Raw genomic sequence first — 20,991 nt, 5'->3', positions numbered from 1 at the left:
AGGGTGAGGTGGCTCTGTTGAAGAGGGCCATACATAATCAGACTGTTGTGGGAGAGAAGCCATCATCTTCCAAAATTAAAATTCCAGAACCAAAGTCATTTGGGGGCAAGAGGAGTGCCAAAGATCTGGAGAATTTCTTGTGGGATATGGAGCAATATTTTCGAGCAAGCCACATTCCAGATAATGACAAGGTAACTATTACCAGTATGTATTTGTCTAGTGATGCTAAATTGTGGTGGCAAACTCGGGTGGAGGACGAGTTACGCCCAAAAATTACTGTAGTTGCAGAGCTGAGGAAAGAACTGAAGGAGCAGTTTCTTCCGCTAAATTCTGGCTGGGTGGCTCCGGAGTCATTGAGGTGACTTAAGCATACGGGTATAGTGCGTGAATATATGAAAGAGTTCACATCTTTGATGCTGGATATCAAAGATATGTCCGAGGGGGACAAATTATTTAATTTCATGGTAGGCTTGCAATCATTTGCACAAATTGAGTTAATGAGGAGTGGAGTGATTGACCTTTCTTCTGCTATAGTTGCAGCAGACAGCCTGGTGGACTTACAGATTGAAAATTCTGACTCTACTACCGCCAGTAAACTAAAGAAAAAGGGCAAGTTCGGTGACATGCCCAAGAGGTATGATGTTGCTGAGGAAGAGAAAGACAAAGGTAAGTTAGAGGCGACGTTCATCCAGCAGAGACCAAAGCTGGATAGTGATTGTTTCATTTGCAAGGGTCCACACAGAGTGAGGGACTGTCCTAAGAAGGAGAAGGTGAATGTTATGGTTGCTGAAGAAGCCAATGGAAGAGATTTAGACTTGGATGAGGGTAATGTTTGGGTCAATCCTTTTGTCATGCAGTTATGATAGGTGCAGGTGGGCGCGTGGCTTCGGGGAAGGCTATGCAGAGATGCTCATGGAGTTATTGCCAAAGTTGGTAATGGTGAATTCCCTCTTTATTTGTTTTTCTGATTTGGGTTGCTGGTTGTGAGGACAGAATCCAAAGGTGTTCAGAATTCATGTCATGAATCGAAGCGGAGGTTGGGGTTTATGTCATTATTTAAGTGCAGCAGTGGAGTTATTGTAGTGTTAATATTCAGCATTCGGGTTGGAAGGGCCCAATATGCTAAGTTGTAAGCAGAGACTTGTGACACTTTGTGATTGCTTTAATAAGGACGTTGAAATTCTTAAGTGGGGGAGGTTTGTTACGGGGTTGGGACCTTGACAAGCCCCCTGACAGTTATGGGAAGCTTTCAACGTGCACTGGGGGTGCCTAGTGGCATTTTCGTAAATATGGCAAAAAAGTGAAGCTTGGAGTTTTGGCTCGGGATCTTTATGGGAGGTACCTTGAGTCCATAGAAGATGGTTGGCGCAGATAGCACTCAATTTGGATATCGTGCACTTTGAGACATTTATATGTGGGTGCAGATTAGTGCGCTTGGCACGGGCTAAGTTCACAAGGTTGGCTTAGATGTTGCTTAAAGCATGGACCACAAAAGTCATGAACGTGTGGCATAGTCAAGTCAGGGACATGGGCATAAGGCAGGGGGCGTAGGCAAGGCTCAGGGGACTCAGACATGGCTTATGGTGACAGAAGATGGCTAAGTGGGCTCAGGTGGTTGGGGGAAGTTACACTTCCCACTAAGTGGGCTTAGTTGGTTTTTTGGGGGGGGGGGGGGGGGGGTTACTAACACTTCCCACTAAGTGGGCTCAGTTGGTTGGGGGAAGTTACACTTCCCACTAAGTGGGCTCAGTTGGTTGGGGGAAGTTACTAACACTTCCCACTCGTGTGCATATATTATGGGGAGTGGGGATGTAATACCCCTAATTTTAAAAGGATATTTCTGGTATTTAATTTATGTTTTAATTGCGTTTTTATTTGATTAGTTGTTAACTTGTTTTTATTATGGTGATTGAATTGAATTAATTGTGTTATTTTTAATTTTGTTAAATTGGAATTACTTGTTTAAGTGTTTTAATTGTTTAATTGATTTAATTATTTAATTGGGTTATTTAATTGGAATTAATTATTTAAGTGTTTTTAATTCATTAGTTGTATTTTACTGTTTTAATTACCATATTTATTTAATTGATTTAATTAGTTAATGCATTGTGCATTTATTTTCTTTATCGTAACTGTAGGATTGCTTGCCTATAGAGTATACACATAAGTAACCGACATTGTTTTAACCTAGCTTTCTCTATGGGCCGAGTTTCAGTTTAAGGTTTAGTTGGACTTAGGTTTAATGGTGGTCTATAAATACTCACCTAGGATGTCCGCCTAGGGTTGTAGAAGAATACTACAACATAGTAAGGCTGAGAGAAGTTTTGGAGACGGCTGGGAAAGAACAGAGAACAAACAGAGGATTCACCGGAAAATTAAGACGAACATTGGTGTAAGGCAAGTTCTGTCCTTACTCTCTCCTTTAGGCTTCGTGTCCTTTGCATTCCTAAATAATTCTAGGATTGATTTAATTCATAAAAACGTTATCTGTTTATGCTAAAACTTGGATTATCACAGTATGTTTGCTTGCTTGCAAAACCTGTTAAAACGTGTTATTTGCTTGCTTAATTCTCTATTTAAACCTATGCATGGAATGTATTAAAGACTTAAACATGGACTGGGAACCTACTGGTATTGAGTTACAACTTTTGGGAACCATAGCATAGGCAGAGAAGTTATAGAAGGTGTGTGAAGAAAAGAGAAGATGAAGAGACGAGGCAGAGAGGAAGAGAGCCAGCTCCCTTGGAGTTAGAGCTGGCTCCCAAGTGTGGGAGCTGGCTCCAAGGCCTAAATGAGGCGGTTCCACATTTTGGGAGACGTCTCCTCGGTGAATTCTGATTTTTTTTCTTCGTTTTCAGTCAGTTTTTGCATGCAGTGGTTGATTCTGGAGTTTTCAGTTGAGTTCAGGATTGAATATGGAAGGTCTAATTGTTGTATATGGTTAGGTTAAGGCTCCAGATGTGATGTTAATTAAGTCTATGTGCTTAGAATAGTTTGGACAGTTAGGACTTAATTAGACAGTTACAATGTGTTTAAATTTGGAAAGCTAGTAATGTTTAACTCTCTCTGAATTAGTAATCTTCTGAGACGGATGATATAATTGTAACATGTTGAACCATATATCATGATCATGTATCTGAATTATATTTGTTTTGGATGAGTTGGTGTTGAGTGACTTTAAGATTTAAACAAACTTAGCACTATACTAGATTTTGTGAAACACTACAGATTAAGCATGTTTATGTATATATTGTATTTCTGTTTTGAAGTATCATTATCACTGTTAGTATCAATTGTTGGAGGCATGGACTTTGTTGATATTTACCTTAATTGCCTGTAATATCAACTGCTAGATGTTGAATGCTATTAAGATTTAAACTTAGCACTATACCGGATTTTATGAAACACTATAAATTAAGTGTGTTTATGAAAATACTGTAAGTCTGTTTTGATGCTTTCATTATCACTGTTAGTATCAATTGTTGGAAGTATGGATTTAGTTGATATTTACCTTAAGTGTCTGTTTTATCAACTGCTGGATGGTTGGATAGCATACACCGGTATGGGACGGTGGTATACTTTGGACGGTTTGGTTTCAAAATACCAAAACCTACCTACTCTGGATTAAGAATTGGATTAACTAAAAGTTAAGTCCTATTGATTGTAGTGTCATGGCAACGACTAGTTAAGCTGCACTACTAGGATACAGGATGGATTTTAAATATATTGTTATGGTACCTCGATATGAGCTTGAGTCTCAGGATCGACGGTTAGGGAGTATATAAGTATTGGGATGCATTGCTAGCTACGATGGTTGGAGGTGTACCCTATTTAGGCTTAGTTACACATGCCCACTTCGTATGCATTTTAGCATGTTACCTTTATTTAGGTTGAGATCGGCCTGTGGTCCAGTGAGAGTCCTTTAGTGTGACTATATATATATATCTATGGATTATTTACTATTGTTGAATTGTTTAGGATGTACATGCGTATCGGGCCTCTGCTTGGATTGTAGTAGTAAAGAACTTGCGCGTGGGCCTAACCCACTTCTGTTTTTTAGGTACACGACAGTTCTAGACTTAGACGTATTCGTGCTGAGCAGAGGTTTCTACTCACTCTACTCACGACGTAGGACTTCTCTCTATAGCTTATTTATGGATGTTCTTTCAATTGTTTTATTTCAGTTTGGATTATTATTAGGGGTCCACTAGAGATGGATTCTCGAGTTGTTTAATCTATTGGAGGTTTTGGATAATTGGGATTTAGGTATTTACTTTAAAGTATTTTATTTTAGTATCTTCCAGCTTTTATTATCTATTCTTATTTCATTTTGTCATCTGTGTTCGTTTTAAAATATTAATTGTTTAATATTCCCTCGGGTTTGGGCCTGAGCCTGATTAACCCGTGTCTCGGATCCGAGGGGTATCACAGTTGGTATCAGAGCGCTCCAGGTTCAAGTGACTCTAGGATTCTATCGTATAAAACTTCTGCGTAGCGTTTTCTCTTGATTAGAGCTTAAGTTTAGGATTCATTGTATTCCTTACAGTTTGTTTAGAAATGGTACTGATGTCTGTCTTTCCATGTTAACAGATGGTTAACGCTAGAAACGGACAGAACATTAAATGAACTAGGAAAGAAAGGAGAGCGGCACGTAGGCAACAATATCTCCTACGACGTCAGCAAAATCTTGGGTTTCAGGATGATGATGGTCAGTTTCAAGAGGCAGTTCAATAGACTCGGGATCAGGGAGGAGATCCAGAGTATCCTTCTCACATCAACAACCTCATTGCTCGGGCTATAGAAGCTGGGGTAACAGCTGCACTTCGGAATCAACCTCAGGTACAGCCGGTACCGCTACCAGCACTGGTTGTTCAGACTGATTCTTGGGAGAAGGCCAGGAGTTCTTTCACAAAGGGGAGCCCACCTGAGTTCACAGGTTCCACTGATACGAGAGCAGCTCACCAGTGGAAAGAGGACATCGAGCGACATTTTCGCTTGGTTCAGTGCATGAAGGTTCAGAAGCAGATGCTTGCTACTTTCAAGCTAGTTAGGGATGCACTACAGTGGTGGGAGTCAGTTACCACCACAGAGGAGAGGATGGCATTGACTTATAATGAGTTCAATACACGCTTTGAAGAGAAGTACTTCCCTTATGCAGTCAGGGCAGCTATGAAGACTGAGTTTCTAAATCTGTAGCAGGGGAACATAACAGCGGCGGAGTATGAACAGCAGTTCACACGCTTGTCTCTCTTTGCACCCGAGGAGGTGGATACAGAGGAGAAGAAGTGCAACAGTGTTGTCAAGGGACTGATGTGGTCTATCAAGAGAGCTATTATAGGTAGTCCAGCCTATACTACCTATGTTCAGGTGGTAGACGCCGCGCTACAACAGTATTAGTTGACCATGGATTTCAGATAGGCCAAGGGTGAGAAGCGGGGTGACAAAAACTCTGCTAATTAGTCAGCTGAGAAAGGGAATGGGAACGGATATCAACAGAATGACAAGGGAAAATTTCAGGGACAACAACCTTGGAAGAAGCACAAGGGTGGTTCAGATGCTTCCAGGGATTTGGCATCTATTCAGCGACAGCAGAATGGGGGACCACAGGCAGGACAGGGTTAGCCATAGGCTAACCGACAGAGGAGGCCGTTTAGTACTTTCCAGGGTAGTTGCTATACTTGTGGAGAGTATGGTCACACTTCCAGGCAGTGTCCTACAGCAAGATAGGGGCAGAGACAGGGACAGGGACAACATGTGCAGCAGGGGCAGAGGGCGCTAGTGCATTTACCAGCTCCACAGGTTCCACGAATTTAGGGACAGACATATTCGGCTTTACCAGTGCCGCCGCAGCCTCAGGGATAGGCACCGCAGCAGTTACATTATGGCAGGGTGTACAATCCCATGCCACAGGATATGCAGGCACCTTAGGCTGTTGAGGGTAAGTTTCTTATTCATGGTTTACTTGGACGTGTGTTATTTGATACGGGTGCTACACACTCATTTGTAGCTAGGAATTTTGTTGCTTTGTCTGGGATGACAACTCGGGTATGCAGTAGACCTCAGGGTATTTCTACACCGTTAGACGATACAACCATTCTTCATAAGAGTGATGGGCCTGTGACACTAGATATTAGTAGACTCAGATTTCTAGCCAAACTTTTGGTCCTGGACATGTACACTTATGATGTGATACTTGGGATGGATTGGTTATCGCATTACCATGCCCAGGTTGATTATTATGATAGGTCAGTTGTTTTCACCAAACCTGGTCAAGACATGTACGTCATCACTATGCCGCGTTCTAGCGGGGTCACTAGTACCTATTTATTCCATATGGAGGAGGACACGGAGGAAGGGACTACTGTATCATTGGATAACATACCAATTGTACAGGATTTCCCGGATGTATTTCAGGAGATTCCAGGGTTGCCGCCTAGTTGTGAGATTGACTTTGTGATAGACTTAGCTTCAGGCACTACGCCTATTGCTAGGGCACCGTATAGGATGGCACCAGTGGAGATGCGAGAGCTGAGGGATCAGATTCAGCAGCTACTCAGCCAGGGGTTTATACGCATGAGTACATCACCCTGGGGAGCACTGATATTATTTGTAAAGAAGAAGGATGGTTCACTTTGGCTGTGTATAGATTACAGGGAGTTGAACAAGGTTACTATTTATAACAAGTATCCGTTACCCAGGATTGATGATCTTTTTGATCAGTTGAAGGGAGCTACGTACTTCTTTAAAATTGATCTGCGGTCTGGATATCATCAACTTTGGGTTCGAGAGCAGGATGTTCTGAGGATGGCGTTTCTCACAAGATATGGATCTTATGAGTTTCGAGTGATGCCGTTTGGGTTGCCTAATGCACCAGCGGTTTTCTTGGATTTAATGAACAGAGTCTTCAGGGCTTACTTGGATCAATTTGTCATTGTCTTCATAGATGACATTTTGATTTACTCGAGGTCAGAGGATGACCATGCTAGACATCTACGGATTATGTTGCAGACACTTCGTGAGCACCAGCTGTATGCCAAGTTTGAGAAGTATGAATTTTGGTAACGGGAGGTGAAGTTTCTGGGTAACGTGGTGTCAGAAAGAAGAATAACGGTGGATCCAGCCAAGGTTTCAGCGGTGGTTGAGTGGGGATAGCCTACTTCACCTACTGAGATTCAAAGTTTCCTTGGTTTGGCAGGGTATTATAGGAGATTTATCCAGGGGTTCTCCAAGTTAGCGGGGCCACTCACTCATTTGACTAAGAAGGGTGTACGGTTTGTGTGTGATGAACATTATTAGAAAGCTTTTGAGGAGTTGAAGACTAAGTTGACTTCTGCACCGGTTTTGTTTACCCCACAGAGCGGGATAGAGTATCTGGTCTACACGGATGCTTCGTTGCAGGGTCTTGGATGTGTTCTGATGTAGGAGGAACGACCGATTTCGTATGGATCTCAGAAGCTTAAGCCTCATGAGCTTAATTATCCAACACATGATTTGGAGTTGGCAACTGTGGTCTTTGCCTTACGTATTTGGAGTCATTATCTGTTGGGTAAGTCCTTCAGATTATTCAGTGATCACAAGAGTCTGCAGTACTTGTTCACTTAGCGAGAGCTGAATATGAGACAGCGTAGATGGTTGGAATTTGTGAAAGACTATCACTTCTATATACAGTACTATCCAGGGAAAGTGAATGTGGTGGCGGATGCACTCAGTTGCCGACCTGTTTGCAGTCTTTTCGCTCTATTCACTACTGAGTGGAATGCATTAGAGAAGGTGGATGAATTGCTCGATGCTTTCATGGCTTGCATGGTAGTTACACCTTCTATTATTCACAAGGTTTTGAAGGCACAACTAACGGATCAGCAATGCATTGACAAAATTATGGAGATAGCTTCCGGAGAGGTTCCATTCTACTACGTTGGGGCTGATGGAGGTTTGAGGTACAAGGGATGGTTAGTGGTACCTTTTGCTGATGATTTGAGGAAGGATGTGATGACTGAGACTCACCACTCTGAGTTCTCTGTTTATCCAGGAGGCGACAAAATGTAACAGGATATGAAGCGACAGTTTTGGTGGGCTGGTATGAAGAGGGATATTGCTCTTTTTGTTTCTCGGTGTAGTACTTGTCAGATAGTCAAGATAGATCATCAGAGATCGCCAGGAGCTCTACAGCCACTGCCGATACCGGAGTGGAATTGGGAGAGCATTTCTATGGATTTTGTGGAGGGATTGCCAAACTCTTTCAAGGATCACAACTCTATTTGGGTTATCGTGGACAGATTGACGAAATCAGCTCATTTCTTGCCTATTCGCACTGACTTCACTTCAGAGCAGTTGGCGAGGCTTTACATTACCGAGATTGTGAAGTTACATGGCATTCCATTGTCTATTATATCGGACAGGGATTCGAGCTTTGTGTCTGGATTCTGGAATAGTTTCCAGCAGGCTTTGGGTACAGAGTTGCACCTTAGTACTACTTATCATCCTCAGACTGATGGACAGACTGAGAGGATTAATCAGATCATAGAGGATATGCTCCAGTCGTGTGTTCTTGATTTTAAGGGCCACTGGGAGGATTATTTACCACTTGTGGAGTTTGACTACAATAATAGTTTTCAGAAAACTATTGGAATGGCACCATTTGAGGTCGCCTGTTTGTTGGATGGAGGTTGGCGAGAGCAGATTTATGGGTCCTGAGTTCATCAAGGATATTTCTGCGAAGATTGCTCTTATTAGGGATCGCATGCACACTGCCCAGAGTAGGCAGAAGAATTATGCGGATCGTCGCACACGTGTTTTGGAGTTTCAAGTTGGGGATCAGGTTCTACTCAAAGTGTCGCCTTTGAAATGTGCAATGCGCTTTGGGAAGAAAGGGAAGTTGTCACCGCGGTTTGTCGGTTCATTCATGATTACGGATCGAGTTGGAGCCGTCACTTATCGGTTGGCACTTCTAGATAATTTGGATCGTATCCACAACGTATTCCACGTTTCCATGTTGCGAAAATTTCTGCGAGATGAGGATCAGTATCAGCATATCAATGTTGGGGAGATTGAGTTGTAGCCGGATGTAACTTATTTGGAGCCACCGTGTCGTATTGTCGACCGGCGGGATCAAATCCTTCGTAATAAGGTTATTCCATTAGTTCAGGTTCAGTGGAGTCATCACAATGAGGTTGAGTCCACTTGGGAACGAGAGGATGTCATTCGCTCACAGTTTCCTAAAATATTGGAAGAAGGTAAGAGGGAATTCCGATGACGGAATTCCTTTTGTTAGGGGGGAAGAATGTAATACCCCTAATTTTAGAAGCATATTTCTGGTATTTAATTTATATTTTAATTGCGTTTTTATTTGATTTGTTGCTAACTTGTTTTTATTGTGGTGATTGAATTGAATTAATTGTGTTATTTTAAATTTTTTAAATTGGAATTACTTGTTTAAGTGTTTTAATTATTTAATTGATTTAATTATTTAATTGGGTTATTTAATTGGAATTAATTGTTTAAGTGTTTTTAATTCATTAGTTGTATTTTACTGTTTTAATTACCAAATTTATTTAATTGATTTAATTAGTTAATGCATTGTGTATTTATTTTCTTTATCATAACTGTAGGATTGCTTGCCTATAGAGTATGCACATAAGTAACCAACATAGTTTTAACCTAGCTTTCTCTATGGGCCGAGTTTCAGTTTAGGGTTTAGTTGGACTTAGGTTTAATGGTGGTCTATAAATACTCACCTAGAATATCCGCCTAGGGTTTTAGAAGAATACTATGACATAGTAAGGCTAAGAGAAGTTTTGGAGACGGTTGGGAAAGAACAGAGAGCAAACAGAGGATTCGCTAGAAAATTGAGACGAACGTCGGTGTAACGCAAGTTCTGTCCTTACTCTCTCCCGTAGGCTTCGTATTCTTTGCATTCCTAAATAATTCTAGGATTGATTTAATTCATAAAAATGTTATCTATTTATGCTAAAACTTGGATTATCACAGTATGTTTGCTTGCTTGCAAAACCTGTTAAAACGTGTTATTTGCTTGCTTAATTCTCTGTTTAATCCTATGCATGGAATGTATTAAAGACTTAAACATGGACTGGGAACCTACTGGGATTGAGTTACAACTTCTGGGAACCATAGTATAGGGTAGAGAAGTTGTAGAAGGCGTTTAAAGAAGAAGGAAGACGAAGAGACGAGACAGAGAGGGAGAGAGCCGGCTCTCCCTTGGAGAGAGCCGGCTTCCTTTGAGTTAGAGGTGGCTCCCAAGTGTGGGAGCCAGCTCCAAGGCCTAAAGGAGGCAGCTCCACAATTTGGGAGACGTTTCCTTAGTGAATTCTGATTTTTTTCTTCGTTTTCAGTCAGTTTTTGCATGTAGTGGTTGATTCTGGAGTTTTCAGTTGAGTTCAAGATTGAATATGGAAGGTCTAATTGATGTATATGGTTAGGTTAAGGCTCCAGATGTGATGTTAATTAAGTCTATGTGCTTAGAATAGTTTGGACAGTTAGGACTTAATTAGACAGTTACACTGTGTTTAAATTTGGAAAGCTAGTAATGTTTAACTCTCTCTGAATTAGTAATCTTCTGAGATGGATGGATTAATTGTAACATGTTGAACCATATATCATGATCATGTATCTGAATTATATTTGTTTTGGATGAGTTGGTGCTGAGTGACTTTAAGATTTAAACAAACTTAACACTATACTAGATTTTGTGAAACACTACAGATTAAGCATGTCTATGTATATATTGTATTTTTGTTTTGATGTTTCATTATTACTGTTAGTATCAATTGCTGGAGGTATGGACTTTGTTGATATTTACCTTAATTGCTTGTAATATCAACTACTGGATGTTGAATGCTACTAAGATTTAAACTTAACACTATACCGGATTTTATGAAACATTATAAATTAAGTGTGTTTATGAAAATACTGTAATTATGTTTTGATGCTTTCATTATCACTGTTAGTATCAATTGTTGGAAGTATGGATTTAGTTGATATTTACCTTAAGTGTTTGTTTTATCAACTGCTGGATGGTTGGATAGTATACACTGGTATGGGACGGTGGTATACTAGGGACGGTTTGGTTTCAAAATACCAAAACCTACCTACTCTGGATTAAGAATTGGATTAACTAAAAGTTAAGTCCTATTGATTGTAGTGTCATGGCAACGACTAATTGAGCGGCACTACTAGGATACATGATGGATTTTAAATATATTGTTATGGTACCTCGATATGAGCTTGAGTCTCAAGATCGACGGTTAGGGAGCGTATATGCATTGGGATACATAGCTGGCTACGATGGTTGGAGGTGTACCCTGTTTAGGCTTAGGTACACATGCCCACTTCGTGTGCGTTTTAGCATGTTATCTCTATTTAGGTTGAGACCGGCCTGTAGTCCAGTGAGAGTCTTTTAGTGTGACTATATATATATATCTATGGATTATTAGCTATTGTTGAATAGTTTAGGATGTACATGCGTGTAGGGCCTCTGCTTGGATTGTAGTAGTATAGAACTTGTGCGTGGGCCTGACCCACTTCTATTTTTCAAGTACACGACAATTCCAAACTTAGACGTATTCGTGCTGAGTAGAGGTTTCTACTCACTCTACCGATGACGTAGGACTTCTCTCCATAGCTTATTTATGGATGTTCTTTCAGTTATTTTATTTCATTTTGAATTATTATTAGGGGTTTATTAAAGATGGATTCCCGAGTTGTTTAATCTATTGGAGGTTTTGGATTATTGGGATTTAAGTATTTACTTTAAGGGATTTTATTTTAGTATCTTCCAGCTTTTATTATCTATTCTGATTTCATTTTGTTACCTGTGTTTGTTTTAAAATATTAATTGTTTGATATTCCCTCGGGTTTGGGCCTGGGCCTGATCAACTCGTGTCTCGGATCCGAGGGGTATCACAGGGGGTGTGCTGAGTAACTTCTCATGCATGTGGCACAGATCTGAGGGGACAACACATAGGCTATTAGAGTCGATTTTCTTCCACTATGCTGATATATAAAAGGTGGCAGATAATGTGTAACTTCCTGTGGACAAGTGGCATGAGCAGAGCGTGCCAACAAGCTAGTAGTTGGGCTTGTTAACTACATATGTAGTGTTGACACACTTAGTGGGTGCCAACATGGCCCTAGGTGGATGGGGGTATCATCCACCACTTTAGTGGGTAGTTGTGGGTAGATGGGGGTGTCATCCACTACTTTAGTGGGCGGTTTGAGAGTTTGCCTATATATTGCTAATGTGGGTTCTGTAGAGAGGGCAGATTAAGAGTGAGACACAGAGTTGTGTTGTGAGAGACTCTTGTATGTTTCTGCAGGTTGAGGCATTTCATTATACTGTTTTGTGAATAATAGTAAAAGGTTGGAAGCCTTGTACTTCTGTAAATTCGTGGGTATTATTGTCTTTACATTTTTGCAACTATACTTGTGTGTGATAGTGTTTTACTTACTATGTGTTTTAGGCAGCAAGTGTGAGTTAGCTGAGCTAAGTTAGAAATTCAAAGAAAAGTTGTTGATATTTCTGGCTCAGTGCTATCACAGGGCACTAGATTCGTGTTCAGAATTTACCCCTGTGACAGAATGAATGGAAATGAATTAACAAAAGATATTGGCTGCAGGGTCATGTACGGCCCTGTGAAACCTTGTTTTTCCTACTTTTCCTTATACAAGCATCTTATATATATATATATATATATATATATATATATATTATTTAAACAGACATTTTATTTAAGAGTGTTTCGTACCAGAGAAAGTCAAACCTTTTAGACGCGTTTCTAGAAAGTCTACCCTTTAGCCATTGTTTATGAAGCTTCAAGGAAGGTGTTCCATAATTTATTGACATCCATCACAAGCACATATATTTTCATCATAAATATAGACTGCCACAAGCCCTTTAATCTTCACCAACAGATCTTAAAATTTGCAGCGAAAGTGTTCCATTTCACTGTCTCTTTTCTTCATAGAGCCTGTGCTCATATTTCACTCTTGAATTATCCTTTTTCTAGACAAGCCAATCTCTCTCTCACTCTCTCTTTCTCTCTCTCTCTCAAGTCTCAACCTTGTCAACCTTTATCAAGAAGATTAATGGCAGAGAAGGAGCAGCAACCAGGGCATAACTCGGCCGCACCATATAATTATGGCCGAGCAGACGAAGAGGCACAAACCAAAGAACTTAAACGCCAGAAACGCAAGAAACTTATTCTTTATATTGCTGCGTTCGCTGTATTCCAAACCATTGTTATAGTGATCTTTTCACTCACTGTCATGAAGGTCAAAACTCCCAAGTTCCGCGTTCGTACTGCCTCATTTGAGACATTTAGTGTCACAGCATCATCATTTGACATGAGAATGAATGCTCGACTTGGTGTCAAGAACACCAACTTCGGTCCCTACAAATTCGACAATAGTACCATTACCTTCTACTACAGGGGTGCAGAAATAGGGAATGCTCTTGTTCCTAAGTCAACGGCTAAATTTCAATCCACCAAGAGCTTCAATGTTACAATAAATCTATCATCAACTAATTTACCAACCAGTTCAGAATTAGGAAGTGATTTCAATTCTGGGATTTTGCCACTGAGCAGCACATCAAGATTGACCGGAAAGGTGGAGCTAATGCTGGTGATGAAGAAGAAGAAAGCTATCAATATGAATTGCACCATGGAAGTTAATATCGCGAGCAAGCAAATCCAGAATTTGAAATGCGAATGATACATATTTGTGTTAATCTGCTTAGTGTTTAATTCCTGAAAATTCTTTTGATTCTTTTTGTTTATTTTTTTATTTTTTTATTTTTTTATTTTTTCAATGTATTTGAGTGTGCACTTAATATATATTTTTGTGTGTCATCCTTTTCTACCTTTTTTATTTTTTTGGATACAATATAATATAACAAGCACAAATGACATTTCCCTAACATCTTCTAGATGAAAGAATTCCTAAATTGTTTATAAACATATTTACTTAATTTTTATTCCAAAGGTGAACAAATAGACTAACATGGAAGTGATAAATTTGTTCAGAATTAACGGTTTAATTGAATCTGCAAAACGAAGAATAATTTTAGAGAAATATGTTATTTGTATTAATAATTGAATGAATAAAAGTTAATTATTCACTTTACAGTACATATATTTATAAGGGTAAATTGTAATGACACCCTCTGGGGTTTCGGTTATTGACACTCAACGGACTGTCAACAACTTAATTAGTTTGCTTTGACACCCCATGAAGTTTCAAAAGTTTACATAGACACCCTTTCCAAACCTATGACATAAAAGAAAATAACTATTTAGCCCTTTGACTGAGTCAGCAAATACACAATAAAAAGTATAAATTATTAATATAATCCTTTAAACTAAATTTGAAGGACCAAGAGAATCTTTATTCCCCATTCTTGCTCTCTCCAAAAATTTTGCACCATTTCTATCCTTACCACCTGCCACCTCTCCCATCTTCTCTCATCCGAAGGCAAAGGAGCGAGATTGTAAGATAATGGTATCTAGTTCGAAACTCATTGTCATCCTCAAGTGTAAGCCAACTAAAAGAAACAACCCTCTACTAGAACCAAAAGCATGTTTGCGATGGTGGGTGGTGGTTGTGAGGTGGAGGTTGCGGTGGTGAGGGAGAGAGAAAGAAAGAAGGGGTAGAGGTGGCGGCGGCAGGTTGTGGTGGCTCTTCATCATGTTTGCAATTAGGGTAAGTTAGATGGCTAATTTGGTCATTTCATGGGGCAGATATTTTTAAAATAAAATTGAATTAAAAATTTAGGTGCATTTTAGACTTTTGAAACCTCAGGTGTTAATGTAAACAAAGTCGTTGACAGTCCGCTGAGTGACGATTGGGGGTGTCAATGTAATTTACCCTATTTATAATAAAAGTAAAAACTTAGTTTCCAAGAAACTTAATCCTAAAAGGAAACTAATAGAACAAGAAAATTAAAACATAAGAAAACTATCCAAACTTAAATTCTCTAAAAATTAAAAAAAAAGAACTCGTCCTCAAGTTTAATCATATACAAGTATGAATAAAATTTTATACTGAAACGTGTCAGACTAGTTGCAAATTAGCCGGGTAAAGAGTGACCAATTGTAGGTGTCATGATGCCTCATTCTTGCTTGCATAGATCTAACACTAAATCTGAGCTCCAGAAGGCAACCTGCCTTATCACGTGCTGGCAATACAAGGCCAATTAAATCTGTAGTTATAGATTTGCTTAAAAGATCCACCCTATTATGAACTTCAAAAGTCAGTTTCTCAAGCAAAGGTTGAATGACCAATTACCCATTAAGATTATTACATTAGCACTCCACCCTGGTGTTGGAGAATGAGAGATGTTGTAAAGAAATTGAAGTCAAACATATGCTTTTGAAAAATATGCAATCACTTGATTTTGGATTGCCAACAACTTCCATAGCATCACTAACTACTGCTACATGTTGTACAACATCATCATTGACATTACGTGTTGTGGCAGTAGGATGAGAGACCAGATCATCCGCTTCGAATTTGGATGGAGTTTGCTCATTGTAAGATAAAAGAAATTTGGATTTCAAAAGATGTTTTATCTCCAACTAAGATCGTACTCGTGCTTTTTTTTGTTGTGTACGAGAAACTCGCAATTGTTCCCACCAATTAAAAGCTATTCCTTCCAATTTGTATGCAACTAATGCCACCTTATTTTCCTGTTTAATATCCATATAATGAAAGAACCTCTCAAAATCTTCTAGCTACTCCAGAAAATCTTCAACATGAAAAAGACCATCAAAATAGGAGGAAAATTCCAAGGATCATAATCCACATTATTAAAATAAATTCGCATGTCTTTATGACCCCCAAACACATCTTTAGTGTAATGTTCATCATCATCATCACTGAATTCATCCGCATAGGCTGGCAACCTACGTGACGGGATGGGGTTGCGATTCCGAACAAGATGAATGCTATCTTCTTTAACGTTACGAAACCTGTTGTTTTCGCGGTTATGCTCCAACTCAAACCTAGCAAGCATAGATTGAATAAAAGGAAATTCTTTAGATTTTCTAAATCATAGCTGTGAAATAAAAATAAAAAATAGCTGTGATCCTAACAGTAAACTATTGGGAAAAAAAGGATTAGTACGAGGATTGGTTGAAAATACAAGTATAGTGTAAATAATATTTAATATTTAATAGTATATATTATATATAATATTATAATGTCTGTGTATATATATATATCATGGGTAAACGTACAAAAGAAGTTGAGTAAGAAGAAGAATACCATATGCTTCAATGGTGGAGGATATGTAATTAAAAATGACAATGGATTATATATTATACGTGAGGTAATGCAATGTTCAAACACCTTATTTTCATCTAATGTCCATTTGTTAGGTCACCACCCTCGGATAGTTGAGGGTGGTTTTTTGGCAAAAAAATTTGTAAAGAGGGATTTAATGCAAAATCCAAATACAAAAAGGGGGTTGAATGCCATTCACCCTTATTTTTATAGCACCAAACAGAAAGCATGAATTTTAATAATAGAAGCCGCATAAAAGGGTATGCTTACAAGTAAACATTGAAACTCAAAATAAATGACACTATGGACATAATCAATTTTATTTTTTTTCTAGAAGCTAAAGCAAACACACAATTAATCATACCAACAAAGTGTCCCTATTGGAACTCAAACTCACTTCTCCTTTATAGTGGAGAGATCATACCATTTGGATATGAGGCCTAGTGGTAATGTAGAATCAACTTGGTAAAGCAAGATAGATTATATCATTTTCCCTTTTTAGTGTAATTTAATAACCAATACAGTTTTCATTTTGTGGCCTTGTTAGGAAAATTAAATCCCTCTAACCCATTCAATGGTTAGCTATTATTTAGAGAGTTAAATTTCTCTTTCTTCACATACAACGAAAATAACATTATCATATTATTACAACCATATATGGATGAGAGATTTCACTATATGTAACGAATAAGTGAATATACTACCTGATGTCAAAACCGCATTCCCTCACTCATCATCTCTTTTGAGGCTAAATCTCTACACTTGAAAATTACATATACTCTCCCCTCTCCTCACATAACTCACTCTTAAACCCTTTACATCTTTCCTATCTTCTCTCCCTTTAAACCTAGCTCATACACCCGGCCATTTCTATTTATAAAGTCTTCAAACCCAGTTCCTTGTTGAACAAAATTCCCCAACTTGTCACAATGAGTTACCATATCAATTACAACTCTACAATAGCAAGTACAACTTATTTCCCAAGTCTTCTAACTTCCAAAACGGGAACAAAAAAACAAAAAAAAAAAAGGTCTCCCTCGCATATCAGGTAAGTTCAACGGGTTCTAGTTTAAAGTTCAACTGATTGCACGTTAAAGTTCAACCAATTCCATTAAACTTTTTCAGAATGGGATTCTTCATCCAGATTTGAGCCATAACCCTAACAATCTCCATCATGGCTCAAAATTCGGTCTTTAATGTGTTCTTTCATTACTCTACATCGAACAAAGATCTGTTCAAGCTCCACTTTAACTAAAGAATTCTCCATCTCGAACAAAAAATTATGATGAAATTGAGAAACACTCTAACCGACCTACCCACCAAAAATAATAAATAAATTAATAAAATATAAGACTGTCATTTTATTTATTTGCCTAGTTAACATGGTCCATCTCTATTTTTATTTATTTATTTTTTTAATTTGTGGTGTGTTTTTGCCGGTTCCCATCCTTCACATATTTATCCCATACACATTTGCAAGCCCAATAATTTAAAGAAAATTCCGCGAGGAGTACTTTAACGTAAAATAAGTCAAACTAAGAAAGGTAATAAAATATTGATGTTCATATCTATAGGTATTAGTGGAGACCATATGAGGTTCCACTGCAAAGGAAAGGTAATCAAACATTGTTGTTCTTTTGCTTCAACTTTTGATAAAAAAAATAATAATAATAAATAAATAAAACAGTGATGTTCATTTTAGGCCTTTCTATTTTGAAATACTATTCCTTTTAATTTTTTTTTTTTGGGAATCCAACTTTTGAAGAGAATGAGTTTTAAATATTTTTAAATAGAAAGGCCTAAAATTTTTTATTTCTTCATATTATATCCTTCCTAAAATTTTTATTACCTTTCTATTATCACTTCAGCTAATATAAAGGCCCCAAAATTTGTATTTCTTAATACTAAAATTGTTATTTCTTCCTTATTATTAAACTCTACCCAACAGAAAGGGCCAATTTTTTTTTTTAATTTCCTTATATTATAACCGCCTTAAAATTTTTATTTGTATTGATTAGTAGACCCTAACCAATAATAATGGCCAAAAGATTTTTATCTTACCTCTTTTTCCTCTCTCTCAACTCCTCATTCTCTATTCTTTTTTCTCTAGAATTTGTAAAACTTTTCATATTCTTATTTTAACTTTTATCTTTTTAATTTTTATTTTTATTTTTTTCCTTCTTATTGATCGAGCCGCCCTGGTGGGAATGAGACCGGCCCTGGTGGTAATGAATGGAAACAAAATTAACAGAAGATATTGGCAGCATAAGGTCATGTACGGCACTGTAAAGCCTTGTTTTTCCTATGTTTCCTTATACAAGCATCTGATATATATTATTTAAACAGACATTTTATTTAAGAGTGTTTGGTACCAAAGAAAATCAAACCATTTAGACGCGTTTCTAGAAAGTCTACCCTTTAGCCATTGTTTATGAAGCTCCAAGGAAGGTGTTCCATAATTTATTAACATCCATCACAAGCACATATATTTGCATTATAAATATAGATTGCCACAAGCCCTTTAATCTTCACCAACAGATCTTAAAATTTCCAGCAAAAGTGTTCCATTTCACTGTCTCTTTTATTCATAGAGCCTGTGCTCATATTTTACTCTTGAATTATCCTTTTTCTAGACAAGCCAATCTCTCTCTCTCTCAAGTCTCAACCAGCTTGTCAACCTTCATCAAGAAGATTAATGGCAGAGAAGGAGCAGCAACCAGGGCATAACTCGGCAGCACCATATAATTATGGCGGAGCAGACGAAGAGGCACAAACTAAAGAACTTAAACGCCAGAAACGCAAGAAACTTATTCTTTATATTGCTGCGTTCGCTGTATTCCAAACCATTGTTATAGTGATCTTTTCACTCACTGTCATGAAGGTCAAAACTCTCAAGTTCCGCGTTCGTACTGCCTCATTTGAGACATTTAGTGTCACAGCATCATCATTTGACATGAGAATGAATGCTCGACTTGGTGTCAAGAACACCAATTTCGGTCCCTACAAATTCGACAATAGTACCATCACCTTTTACTACAGGGGTGCAGAAATAGGGAATGCTTTTGTTCCCAAGTCAACGGCTAAATTTCAATCCACCAAGAGCTTCAATGTTACAATAAATCTATCATCAACTAATTTACCAGCCAGTTCAGAATTAGGAAGTGATTTCAATTCTGGGATTTTGCCACTTAGCAGCACATCAAGATTGACCGGAAAGGTGGAGCTAATGCTGGTGATGAAGAAGAAGAAAGCTATCAATATGAATTGCACCATGGAAGTTAATATCGCGAGCAAGCAAATCCAGAATTTGAAATGCAAATGATACATATTTGTGTTAATCTGCTTAGTGTTTAATTCCTGAAAATTCTTTTGATTATTCTTCTTTTTTTTTTTTTTTTTCAATATATATTTGAGTGTGCACTTAATATATATTTTTCCTGTGTCAATCCTTTTCTACCTTTTTTATTTTTTTTGGATACAATATAATATAACAAGCACAAATGACATTTCCGTAACATCTTCTAGATGAAAGAATTCCTAAATTGTTTATAAACATATTTACTTAATTTTTATTCCAAAGGTGAACAAATAAACTAACATGGAAGTAATAAATTTGTTGAGAAGGAACGGTTTAATTGAATCCGCAAAACGAAGAATAATTTGAGAGAAGTATGATATTTGTATTGATAATTGAATGAATAAAAGTTAATTATTTATTTTACAGTACATATATTTGTAAGGGTAAATTACAGTGACATCCCTGGGGTTTTGGTTATTGACACTCAACGGACGATCAACAGCTTAATTAGTTTACTTTAACACCTCCTGAAGGTTCAAAAGTTTACAGACACCCCTTCGAGACGTCTGACATGAGAGAAAATAACTACTTCGCCCTTTGACTTAGTCAATAAATACATAAAAAGTGTAAATTACTAATATAACCCTTTAAACTAAATTTGAAGGATCAAAAGAATCTTAATTTCCCATTCTCGCTCTCTCCAAAAATTTTGCACTATTTCTATCTTTACCACTTGCCACCTCTCCCATCCTTTCTCATCCGAAGGCAAAGGAGAGAGATTGTAAGATAATGGTATCCATTTAGAAACTCACTATCATCCTCAAGTGTAAGCCGAGTAAAAAAAACAACCCTCTACTAGAACCAAAAGCATGTTTGCGATGCTGGGTGGTGGTTGTGAGGTGGAGGTTGCGGTGGTGAGGGAGAGAGAAAGAAAGAAGGGGTAGAGGTGGCGGCGGCAGGTTGTGGTGGCTCTTCATCATGTTTGCAATTAGGGTAAGTTAGATGGCTAATTTGGTCATTTCATACGGCTGATATTTTTAGAATAAAATTAAATTAAAAATTTAGGGGCATTTTAAGCTTTTGAAACCTCAGGGGTGTTAATGTAAACAAAATCGTTGATAGTCCGCTGAGTGGCGAGTGGGAGTGTCAATGCAATTTACCCTATTTATAATAAAAGTAAAAACTTAGTTGCAAAGAAACTTAATCCTACAAGGAAACTAATAGGATAAGAAAATTAAAACATAAAAAAATTATCCAAACTTAAATTTTCTAAAAAAAAAATTTTTTTTTAAAAAAAGAACTCGTCCTCAAGTTTAATCATATACAAGTATGAATAAAATTTTATTCTGAAACGTGTCAGACTTGTTGCAAATTAGCCGGGTAAAGAGTGACCGATT

At 37.9% G+C, this 20,991-nt stretch overlaps 2 protein-coding genes across 2 annotated transcripts; both read left to right on the top strand.

Moving 5' to 3' along the window:
- The first annotated feature begins 12,935 nt into the window (after nt 1–12,935).
- On the top strand, nt 12,936–13,877 carry LOC132268642 (late embryogenesis abundant protein At1g64065-like). The gene has a single exon (XM_059769461.1). It carries the CDS (start codon nt 13,102–13,104, stop codon nt 13,726–13,728), a length of 627 nt encoding a protein of 208 aa, XP_059625444.1. The 5' UTR covers nt 12,936–13,101; the 3' UTR covers nt 13,729–13,877.
- Nucleotides 13,878–18,991: 5,114 nt separating this feature from the next.
- LOC132270235 (late embryogenesis abundant protein At1g64065-like) lies at nt 18,992–19,618 on the top strand. Its single transcript, XM_059771426.1, has one exon. The coding sequence runs from the start codon at nt 18,992–18,994 to the stop codon at nt 19,616–19,618; it is 627 nt and encodes a 208-aa protein (XP_059627409.1).
- Nucleotides 19,619–20,991: the final 1,373 nt, after the last annotated feature.

The sequence above is a fragment of the Cornus florida genome, unplaced genomic scaffold, assembly GCF_030987335.1.
Source record: "Cornus florida cultivar Cherokee Brave unplaced genomic scaffold, ASM3098733v1 CherokeeBrave_3.0.0_Hap2_Chr08, whole genome shotgun sequence".
NCBI classification, from domain to species: Eukaryota; Viridiplantae; Streptophyta; class Magnoliopsida; order Cornales; family Cornaceae; genus Cornus; species Cornus florida.
Note: the sequence above shows the minus strand (reverse complement) of the source record. Positions and strands in the feature narration are given on the sequence as shown.